Source organism: Mirounga angustirostris, unplaced genomic scaffold (genome assembly GCF_029215605.1).
Source record: "Mirounga angustirostris isolate CCGP_5_RB_7025 unplaced genomic scaffold, mMirAng1.0.hap1 SCAF_6, whole genome shotgun sequence".
Lineage (NCBI taxonomy): Eukaryota > Metazoa > Chordata > Mammalia > Carnivora > Phocidae > Mirounga > Mirounga angustirostris.
Window position 1 is genome coordinate 48022321 of NW_026991714.1, and position 12088 is coordinate 48034408.

The 12088-nt window shown below is 42.2% G+C and overlaps 1 protein-coding gene across 7 annotated transcripts in view; it reads right to left on the reverse strand.

Moving 5' to 3' along the window:
* Positions 1 to 12088, reverse strand: part of FAM20B (FAM20B glycosaminoglycan xylosylkinase) — a 43708-nt gene that overhangs the window by 9644 nt on the left and 21976 nt on the right. For all 7 annotated transcript variants that reach the window (XM_064594262.1, XM_045877370.3, XM_064594261.1 and 4 more), the window contains one exon: positions 9866 to 9975. In XM_064594262.1, the coding sequence (XP_064450332.1) occupies positions 9866 to 9975 (110 nt within the window). The remainder of the gene's footprint in view (positions 1 to 9865; positions 9976 to 12088) is intronic.

The following is a 12088-nucleotide window of genomic DNA, read 5'->3' on the forward strand; positions in this document are numbered from 1 at the left end:
ACACATCAGTTTCTAAATATCATTTTACTACTGTATTAAAGGGGCCCAGGGCTCCTTGGAGAAACAGGTGACTCTAGGGCTGGGGCAAAGAAAGTACAAGATGGGCCTGCGTCCAACTGCTATGCCAGGGTAAGGAAGCACTCAGAGAACGATGGGGACATTCCAAAGGACCCACGAGACAGTGTGTAGGAGTTCCCGCTGGTCAAAGCTGGGACAGCTTGAGCATCAAAATAAGTAACAGCAAATCATAACTGAGTAAATTAAGAGTCTGAGAGTTCATAGTGATATACTCCAAAGCACTCCGTTAATAAAATACTTATTAATTGGACACTGGAGAAACCTTACAGAGACCTACCATCTTAATCAAGGGACACAAGCTCATATCACCAGTAATGGGACACAGCGACAAATCTCCATCGTGGGCCTCCTGACAGGATGTACCGAGAAAAGGACAAGAGCACTTCTCTGGTATTCCCTCCAGCATTTTTAAATCATGAGGAAATGTCAGAAACACTCAAATAAAGAGGTACTCTTTAAAGTAACTGACCTGCACTCTTACCGAATGTCAAGGTCACAAAAAAATAAGGAGAGTGAGGAACTGTTCCAGAAGGACAGAGGCTAAAACGACATGACAACGAACACAACATGTGATCCTAGAGTGAGTTCTGGACTTCTACAGGGCATTATAGGGACAAGTGGCAAAATCTGAACAGGGTCTGCGGGTTAGATGCTGCTGTTGCATCGGTGTGCATCTCTCGCTGTCGATGACCGGATGCGGCTGTGCAGGAGAGGGTCCTGGTGGTCAGGAAGTACCGAGGTCTTCACACGCTGGTGTAAGGAGTATTCATGTCGCACGTTATTCTCAAATGGTCTGAGAGTGTTACTAATTAAGGAATCTGGGGGACTCTGAATCATCTCTGCAACTTTTATATAAATTCCAAATTATCTCAAAATAAAAAGTGTAAGAAACAAAACGATCTAAAAAAGTTAAGTAATGCCTTCTCGGTGCTCCATCCCTATTAAATACAGCCATCAAAGGAGCTGATTTCCTGCCTGTAAACCCCTCACGTACTCCTTTAATGACTGTTCGGTTCTCACGCACGTGTGTCCCTGAAGAGACGAGCAGCCCTCAAGCCTTAGTGTTTCCAGCTCCTGGTACAGCGCACACTCCACACGCACCCGCAAAACTGATGCTATCATTCTTCTACCTCAAAAACGTTTCTAAGTAAAGAATATTTGAACTGATGGAACAATATACCACATATATAATGTTTATAATTATAAAAATATAAACTTATAAATTTAACTTGATCCCATCAAAATACCAACAGATCTTTTACAGGTTAAAATGGATTTTTTTTTAAAAGATTTTATTTATTTGAGAAAGAGAGACAGAGCACAGAGGGAGAGTGAGACAGAGAAGCAGACTCCCTGCTGAGCAGAGAGCCTGATGCGGGGCTTGATCCCAGGACCCTGAGATCATGACCTGAGCCGAGGGCAGATGCTTAACGACTGAGCCACCCAGGCGCCCCGGATTTTTTTTTTTTTTTTTAAGATTTTATTTATTTACTTGAGAGAGAGCAAGCGAGAGAGAGTATGAGCCAAGGGGTGGGGAGAGGAAGAAGCGACTCTCCACTGAGCAGGGAGCCTGACATGGGGCTCGATCCCAGGACCTGAGCCGAAGGCAGACACTTAGCTGACTGAGCCACCAAGGGCCCCTAGAAAGGATGATTTTTAAGGTTATAAGGAAAAAGAAAGAACTGCTAGCAAACTCTTAAATAGCAAAGAGAGGGGACTAATCTTACCAGGTATCAAAACAGATCAACTCATGAACAGATAGGAGCAGAACAGAAAATCCAGAAATGAAAATACATAGAAACAAAAATTTATTTCAGTGGGAAAAAAACCCCAACCAGCTGGAACCATACTTCATTCCACATACTAGGATAAATTCTAAAACTATGACAAAAACTTAAACATGAAAAATAAAACTATAAAAGTACTTAAAATAAAAAAGGTGGAATTCTTCCATAATCTTTGAGTAAGCAAGGCTATGATTCACAATCAGAAAATCTCTAAGAAAAGATGGACCGATTACATTAAAAACAAACAAAAATGTCTATAAGGCAAAAAAAAAAAAAAAAAGAAATTACCATAAGCAAAATCAAGAGAAATTAAAGAACTGGGAAAAAATATTTATATCACAAAGGACTATTTTCCCTGTGTGTGAACTCCTATACACTGAGAAGATCAGGGGCAGAGCTGAAAGTGAACAAAGGATACACAAAGACAGGTAAAAGAAAATACAAATGCCTCTTAAATATAAAGCTGCTACACGTGAAACAGACAAAAGCCAAAGTCGGGAAACATGCCTTTGGTGCCACTGGCGGAACAGAGACCTTCTCACGCGTCACTACCAGGTACATAACCTGGTTCAACATACACGTGCCCTGTGACCCAGTGCTTTCATTTCTGGATATATTTGATCATGTGTGAAGTAACGTCTGTTCGTGTTAATTCTGGGCAACACTGGTTGTAAAAAAAGGATTGGAACATGTATGTGTACTAAAGGTCTGGTTAAATGAATTATGGTAGATCCATACGACGCATTACTTTGCAGCTGGTAACAACAAAAGAACGAAGAAGCTCTTTATGTGATAATAGATTTCCAAGATCTGTTAGGTAAAAGATGTATCAGATAAAAGAATAAGATGCGGAAGTATGTACAGTGTGACATGTTTTATATAATGGCAGTTAAATAAAAATATATATTCCTATTTCGTACAGAAAGGACATAAAGAAATTACCAATAGAGATGACCACTGGGAGGAAGGAGAAGGAACAGAGGGATGAAAGGAAAACTTCTCATTGCAATCTTTCTTTTTATTTATTTATTTATTTATTTAATTTTATTTTTTTTAAGATTTTATTTATTTGAGAGAGAGAGAATGAGAGGTAGAGAGCACGAGAGGGAAGAGGGTCAGAGGGAGAAGCAGACTCCCCGCTGAGCAGGGAGCCCGATGTGGGACTCGATCCCGGGACTCCAGGATCATGACCTGAGCTGAAGGCAGTCGCTTAACCAACTGAACCACCCAGGCGCCCCTCTTTTTTTTAGATTTTATTTATTTATTTGACAGAGAGAGAGACAGCAAGAGAGAGAGGTAACACAGCAGAGGGAGTGTGAGAGGGAGAAGCAGGCTTCCCACGGAGCAGGGAGCCCGATGCGGGGCTCGATCCCAGGACCTGGGATTATAACCTGAGCCGAAGGCAGACGCTTAACAACTGAGCCACCCAGGCGCCCCTTATTGCAATCTTTCTAATATTTTTAAAAAATTTTGAGTTATGTGAATGTATTACTGATTCAAAAAACAATTAAAAAACAAAGCAAAACACTGCTTGGCGTAGGAAACCTGCTGCCTACACAATAAAATCCAAAGTCCTGAGTTTGATAAGACCCTTCATAAGTGAATGGAGTATGGTGTATTGGTTGAGTGGGAAGTAGGGTCATGTTTCTGGGATTAAAATATGGACCATCAACAGTCATTAGACGTGAGACTTTGGGCATGTGATTTTACCTCTCTAAGCTTTCTCTGTAAAATGGATACCACTCCCCTACCACTGGGTTGTGAGGAGTAAATGAGATAGATAAATCCACAGTAATGCTCGGCACAAAGCCTGACAGTGTCAGAGACCAATCAATGCCGGCTATTTATTATTAATAATCTTGCTCCAATCTCTTTCCAGACTTCAATATCCCCGTTTACCTAGGCTCCGAAATCTATTATTATATCCTGGATTTTGTAACTTTTATAACTGGTTTTCTGATCAACAACTTGGTCTCTGTGCTCTCCTTGGATGAACTACCACCTCTAATAACCAAATCTAAACCTCCAGCCCACACTTCTCTCCTAAGCTGTAGACTAAGTCTAAAGCACCTAAACGACTAGTCAACATTTACTCCTGGATGCTCCTGTCAAGGTAAGATTCTGTACCCATTCCATTGTGGAGAACTGCATTCTTGGACACCAGCTGGGTATCCCACAATTCCACTCAATTCTGACACTGTCTACCCAGAGACAGGAACCGATCCCACAGGTTGAAAGGTCGGGTCCACGAGACTGTGCTCAAATTCAGAGGCCAGCTGCAAGTCTGGGTTGTCACCTGCGCTCTGACTGGCTGGCTTACAAATCTGAGGTTTCCATGAACCCCATCTTGGGGTTTGGTTAACTTGCTAGGGCAGAAGAATATACAGTAGGGAAAGGACAGTCTCTTCAGTATATGCTATTGGGAACACTGGACAGCCATATGCAGAAGAATGAAACTGGACCACTATCTTACACCACAGACAAACATCAACTCGAAGTGGACTGAAGACTTGAACATAAGACCTGAAACTATAAAACTCCTAGAAGAATACACAGGCAGTAAGCAGTTCCCTGACATCGGTCTGGGTGATGAGGTGATGATTTTTTTGGATATGACACCAAGAGCAAAAGCAACAAAAGTGAAAACGAACAAGTAGGACTACATCAAACTAAAAAGCTTCTGCACAGCCAAAGAAACCACTGACAAAATGAAAAGGGGCTAGTATCCAAAATATATAAAAAATTCCTAGAACTCAATAGCAAAAAACAATCTGATTAAAAAATGAGCAGAAGATCTGAGTAGACATCTTTCCAAAGAAGACTGGAAAGATTGGTGAGGATATGGAGAAAAGGGAAGCCATGTGTACCATTGGTGGGAATGTGAATTGGCGTAGCCACGATGGTAAACACTATGGAGGTTTCTCAAACAACTGAAAAATGGAACTACCATATGATCCAGCAGTTCTACTTCTGAGTATCTGAAAAAAAGAAAAGAAAAGAAAATACTAACTTGAAAAGATATCTGCACCTCCATGTTCACCGCAGCATTATTTATAATAACCAAGATATGGAAACAACCTAAGTGTCCACTGATGAGTGAATGAAGATGTGCCATATATGCACAATGGAATATTATTCGGCTATAAAAAAAAGAATGAAATCTTGCCATCTGCAACAACATGGATGGACTTTGAGGGCATTATGCTAAATGAAACAAGTCAGACAGAGAAAGACAAATACTGTATGTTCTCACTTACACGCAGAATCTAAAAACAAAAACAAAAACAATCCAAAACCAAGTTCTTAGATACAGAGAATAGACTGGTAGCTGCCAGAGGTGGGTGAAATGGATGAAGGGGTCAAAAGGCACAAACTTCCAGTTATAAGATAAGTAAGTCCGGAGATGGAAAGTATAGCATGGCGCCTATAGTTAATAATACTATAATGAAAGTTGCTAAGTGAATAGATCTTAAGAGTTCTCATCACAAGAAAAAAATTCCGTAACTATGTACAGTGATGGATGTTAACCAGATGCTGTGGTGATCGTTTCACAATATATAAAATTTCAAGTCATTACAATGCATACCTGAGACTAATATAAATGTTGTATGTCAACCATACCTCGATAAAATAAAAATTGCTGGGGAGGCTCACAGGACGCAGGAAACCAGTTTACTCACTAGATTACTGGTTTATTACAAAGGATACATGTCGAAAGCCCGACAGATACACAGGGCAAGGTCCCAGACCCAGGAGCTTCTGTTCTCATGGAGTTCAGGGCCTGGCCAGTGACACATGGTTGGTTCACCAACCTGGAAACTCCCAAACCCCATACTACTGGGATTTTTATGGAGGCTTTCTCACGTAGGCATGATCTATTACTAACTTTATTCTCAACCCCTCTCCCCTCTCTGGAGGATGGGAGGCAGGGAGCTGGAAATTCCAAGCTTCCAATTATGGCTTGTTTTTCTGGTGACTAGCCCACTTGTGGAGTCACCTCATTAGAATAAGAGCTATTACTTGTGCTCTTATGGCTTAGGAATTTACCAGGGTTTTACAAGCTCTGCTCTGTGTCCGGCACCCGGAGGCAGAGACCAATACATATATTTCTTGTTATTTCACACAAGGAAACAAAATGTCCAAAATTTGATTCACGATCTTCCTCCTCTTCACACATTCCTAAGGCAGCTAACAGCTTTGTTATACACTGAGTCATCCAATCCAGGAACTGGGGAGTCATTCTTAATTTTTTCTTTCTCCCTCAGTTGTCCCACTCAGCCCAAATGTTCACCAAATTCGTTCCATTCTAATTGCTGAGGGTCTCTTAACGCTTCCTCCCCACTGTCCTTGCTCGAGCCGTGACTCGCCCTGCACCCGCGGGGGTACGGCAGCTGCCATGTCCTTCCAGCCCTCACCTCACGCCCCTCCCAGGGCGGCCTCCACGATGCTGCCGTGGCTGGTCTTCCAGCACTCCAATCTGATTTTCCCAAGCTCCAGCTCTTTCCATGGCCTCCGAGTGTCTAAGGAAAAAGTGTCCCATTCTAAGTCTGCTGCACGAGGCCCGCCAGTGACACCATCCTGACCACCTGCCTTCCTCCCTCACCAGCCCCACATCTCCCTTCACTTCGGCTCAACTACACAGTCCCCTGAGCTTGCCACGGGCTTCTCTCACTTCTTGTCACCCTTGTCTACGCGCTGTCCTCCACCTGAAGCAGGGTTAACTCAGAGCCTGTGCACTGGATGGGAACAAAATTCTTATTTTCATTATCTTTTTTTTTTTTTAAAGATTTATTTATTTGAGTTGAGGGGGGAGGGGCAGAGCGAGAGGGAGAGAGAGACTCTGTGCTGAGTGTGGAGCCCGACATGGGGCTCAATCCCACGACCCTGAGATCACAACCCGAGCTGAAACGAAGAGTTGGATGCTTAGCTGACTGAGCCACCCAGGCGCCCCTTTACTTTCATTAACTTCTATCTGAAACTCAGCATTCCTTCAATTATGATAGTAGGAAGCAAACCATGGTGGTATTAGCATTACCTGTGACTTTTTCACCAGAAGAAACCACAGACTTTTCATAGCATATCAACCATTGCTGCAGACACTGCAAAGTATCATTTATACTCAGCCTGAAATTATGAGTTACTGAATCACTGCTAGATCTGTTATTTAATGTGTTAAATAATAACGAAGCACATGCTAGTATATTGCAAACTTTGAATTTTTGATAACAAAACCAGATTTCAGTATTATTGGTTTCATTTGTAAGTCTATGTATTCGAATGTATGCATTTAAAAACACTATTGTGAGGAAAGATCCCCAAGCTTCTCTAGTATGCCAAGAGTCCATAGTACAAAAAAGGTTAAGAGTCTCAACACCGGGGCGCCTGGGTGGCTCAGTCGGTTGAGCGACTGCCTTCGGCTCAGGTCATGATCCCAGAGTCCTGGGATCGAGTCCCGCATCGGGCTCCCGGCTCGGCGGGGAGCCTGCTTCTCCCTCTGACTCTCCCCCCTCTCATGCTGTTTCTCTCTCGCTCGTTCTCTAATAAATAAATAAATAAAATCTTAAAAAAAAAAAAAAAAGAGTCTCAACACCTAGGACGTTCTTTCCACTGTACCTCCCTGGGGGATTGCTATTTTCCCTTTAAGACCTGGATGAAACACCACCTTCACCAAGGAACCAACACCTTGACCCGCGCATCTCCCCTTTCCGTCCACACTGTCACAGGCCCTCTGTACATGTCTGGTTTCCCCACCAGACAAAGCTCCTTGAAGGCAGGGAGGTGTCATTCATTTCTGGATATTCAGCACCTAGTTCAGAGCCTACCACACAGAAGTGAAATAAAATTGTGTTGAAAGAATATAAGCAGATGAAATATGTGACAGTCTGAAAATCCAGGTCTGAATCCTGGCTAAGAGGTAGTAGCTATGTGACTCAGGAAAGTCCTCGAATTCTTCTGAGCCTCTCTCTCAGTATAAAATGTGGGTAAATCTCCCTTACTTACTGCACTCTTTTGTTAAGAGGATCAAAACAAGGTAACTGTGTGAAAGTGCTTTGTCAAGCTGCAAGGGTTATGCAGAATTTAGTTGTTATTATATCAAGTTATCTAAAAATACCAAGTTATCTAAGAACATATTTTTAAAAATTGTGCTAAGGTCAGCTCATTATTTAAAGCCTATCTCCCGTGCAATCCCTCTATCTGCCCGAATGTTTGTGTACCCCTAAATTCAGATTTGAACCCCTAATCCCAGTGTGGTGGTATCTGGAGGTGGGACTGTTGGGAGGAGCCCTCACGCTGGGATTAGTGCCCTTCTAAGAAGAGACAGGAGTGACGATTCCTCTCTCATTCTCTCTCTGCCGTGTGAGGACACAGTAAGATAGTGGCTGACTATAAACCAGGACGAGGGTCCTCACCAGAACCCAAGCGTGCTGGCACCCTGATTCGGACTTCCCACCTCCAGAACTGTGAGGAATAAATCTCTACTGTTTAAGCCACATCGTCCATGATTGTCTTGTGACGGCAGCCCCCACTAAGACCCCGCCCTGCACTGCAGGCTGTATCCAGGAGCTCATTCCCCGAAGATACCAATCCTCTGTACTTTCAGGTCTTTAGGCCCTCGTTCTCATTATGACTTCCTATTATTTTGCCCCATGCCTTTTCCTCTTTGCTGCCTGGGTAGCTCTTATTGATTCTTCAATAATCAGTCTAGTGGCTAATAGCCTCCTCTACAAACCTTTGCCTGGCCTCTCTATCCCCCACACCTGGCACCATGTATGAGAGTTAACCTTCTGTGAGTTTCCAGAGAGCTGGGACTCTGGCCTATTCTTCCTGACCTCCTCTCATCCATCAGGAATTCATGTCTACCTGAGCATAAAATTGGACAAGCAAAAGTAATTAGAAAACATATGAAACAAATCAGTGACACCGTCCACTTTGGATTATTTGTAAGAACAGCCTTAGCCTTAGCCTTGTAGGTTTAAATTCTGAAAGATGACTCTGTCACAAGTCCTTTAAATATTCAATTTCACCTCATTTCAAATATAAATCCATTCATTCTAGCAAAGCAAGGTGAAACCCACCTGGCAACGTCTGTTTCAACAGTCATATTGTAAAGCAGAGCACTGTGTCATTGACAATGTCACCACAATGAGGCTGAGACAAGAGACCCCGACCCCTCTGACTTCTTCCCATTCTCACTGTGTCCACGAGGAGAACAGGAGTAAGAATTTTAGCTCGGATGCCTTACTCAGAGCGAAAGAACAGAGGACTGAGGCCAGAGGGCCAGGGTCAAGTCCATGCACAGTGGGTTACAGGCTGACCCTTGCACGGTAGCAGGGCAGTGGTGACCTTCCAGGCCCAAACCCAACCCTCCAAGGGCATTTCTGACCCTCCTTCAGAGCTGCCTTACAGTTCCCTCAATTCTAAAGAGACAGTTCCCAAGAAAGTACACGTATATGAAAAAACCACCAAGTCAATGATATATATACAATAACGGATTTAGGCCAAAATCTGAGTTTGAGATTTACTTTAAGATCAGGCAGCAGGAGAGGTGTCTGAATGGCTCAGTCGGTTAAGCGGCTGCCTTCGGCTCAGGTCATGTTCCCAGGGTCCTGGGATCGAGTCCCGCCATAAGGCTCTCTGCTCAGCAGGGAGCCTGCTTCTGCCCCCTCCCCCTGCTCATGCTTGCTCTCTCCCTTAAATAAATAAAACCTTAAAAAAAAAAAAAGATCAGGCAGAAGCAAGTAAAGTTATTATCTACTTACACTATCAGTAAATGACCTCACTTCCTAACTTCACAGACACAACCAAGTACGTTAGGCAAAATTTTCACTTTCTGGCCACCTACTGTTAGATCCATTACCCCCAGGAACCTGAAAACAAGTGGCCCAATTTGCTTTTATAGTCCCTTGAGTTCTTCAATTCTTAAAAGTCACAAACCAGCTTGCTCAATGATGTCCCACTTATTAACTATTCCCCTATTTAAATGTCCTCTATAATCTTACCTACGGTTAGGAAGGTGCTCAAGAGCTGCTCCGTGGCAACGGGCTTGATCTCTGTCCGTAGATTAACAAATCTGCCAACCACCAAGGGGGCTCGGCGGAAACCCAGAATCCTAGTTTGGGAGGTTGAAGAACAGAAGAGAAAAATCTTTGGGGGGTGTATTTTATAAAGTAGTCTTAGAAAAGATATTGCTGATTGGTAGGTATATATATGTATATTTATACTTATACGTATTTTAAATATTTTATTTTTTTAAAGTAATCTCTACCCCCAACGTGGGGCTTGAACTCACGACCCTGAGATCAAGAGTCCCATGCTCTACTGACGAGCCAGGCCGGCACCCCTGCAGGTAAACATATTTTAAAGGTACATATATTTGGGCGCCTGGGTGGCTCAGTCGTTAAGCGTCTGCCTTCGGCTCAGGTCATGATCCCAGGGTCCTGGGATGGAGTCCCACATCGGGCTCCCTGCTCGGCAGAAAGCCTGCTTCTCCCTCTCCCACTCCCCCTGCTTGTGTTCCTGCTCTCGCTGTCTCTGTCAAATAAATAAATAAAATCTTTAAAAAAAAAAAGGTACATATATTTATAAGTTTAATATCAATATGTATGTAATGTATTTTAATATGCACTTCAGCAAAAAGGATAAGGCAAATCTAGCAAAATGTGAGCAACTGCTAAATCTGGGGAATGGGTACATGGGTTCATTAAACTATTCTAATTTGTTAGAAATTTTTCATAGTAAAACTTTTAAATAAATTTTAACAAAGCATCAAAAAAAAATGGGCTTAAACCCATATAAAGGTTCAAAGCTTTGGATAAAAGCACATTGACAGAAAACTATATAGATTAATCTAAAAGGATAAGCCCATAGGACAACTAAATACAGATCTATTTGAAGATACTTCTCTCTAATGGTCTAAAAATACAACCTTATAGTTGAGCAAAATTATTTTTTTAAAAATGAAATTTCCTGGCTAAAAAATACACACTCACTGAAGAAAAGTTGGAGGGGCAGGATTTGGAACATACAGAAAAGTTATGATGAAGAAGATAAAGATCATCCATAATTCCACAGCCCAGAAATAACTACTGACATTTTGGCATATGAGCATTTTTTCCTTTATACACATATATATAAACACATACATACACACTCTTGTGTACAGACACACAATCAAGATTATATTATATGCAGTTTTGTATCCTGCTTTTCACTCATCGTTATGAGCCTTTTCTCATGTCATGATAAAACCTTTCAAAACAGCTGCACAAAGAAATAATCCATTGTTCAGGGCTCCTGACTGTCTTACACTCAATCTTTGAAAAGCCACAAAAGCAAGTAGAGCAACAGATGGGTCAAAATAACAGAAAAATCGAGAGAACCTCCTGAGGCCAGAGAAGGTGGTTAAATCCTAATGTAATGGAGAAAAAGCAACCCAGAGCAGAAAAGGATCAGGAGCCGTGGACGGCAAAGAGAGTGGGGAAGTCCTTTTTCTCCCCACTGACCACGCCAGGCCAACGACCAGCAGCCAGTGCAGTGCTGAGGGGCCATATCACCTGAGCTCGGCTGGGGTAGCAGTTAACAAAACGGGTAGGGGGCTGGGCTAGAGAAGAACTTTCCGACTTTGAGGTAGGGAAGGACTTTTAAATGCAAGACCCCCCAGAGCACAATCATGAACTAAAACATTAGTATATTTAATTAACATCAAAGGGAGTGATTTCTGTACAAAGACTATTTCACTTTAAGTTAACGAATAGGTATTGTGATATGAAAAGATAAGGAGATGTTAAATTTTGCTAATAATAACTGGGGAAAAACAAATAACTAACAATGAGGTACCACTTTACATAGATTAACACAAATTCATGTGTTGGATGAAATACTGGTTTATGAAATATTGGTACAGATAGGGGAAAATGATCTTCATGCATTGCTGGTGCCCATCAATTGGGAAATAGGGTTTGGGAATGAAGACAACAGGGAAACAAATGAGCTCTTGGAAAGACTGATTCTAGCATGCCTTTAAGCGAGAAGCAGGATTTACCTAATTCTCTACCACTAGGTCCTAAAAGAGGCAGTGAAAATTCATGGTATTGTGAACAAACATTTATTTAACCTTTTCCATTATCACTCGATATTTAGACTGCTACTAGTTTTTCACTACTGAAAACTCTACAGCTAAGATCCTGAATACATGTAACTTTGGATTTCATTACTTCTCCAGG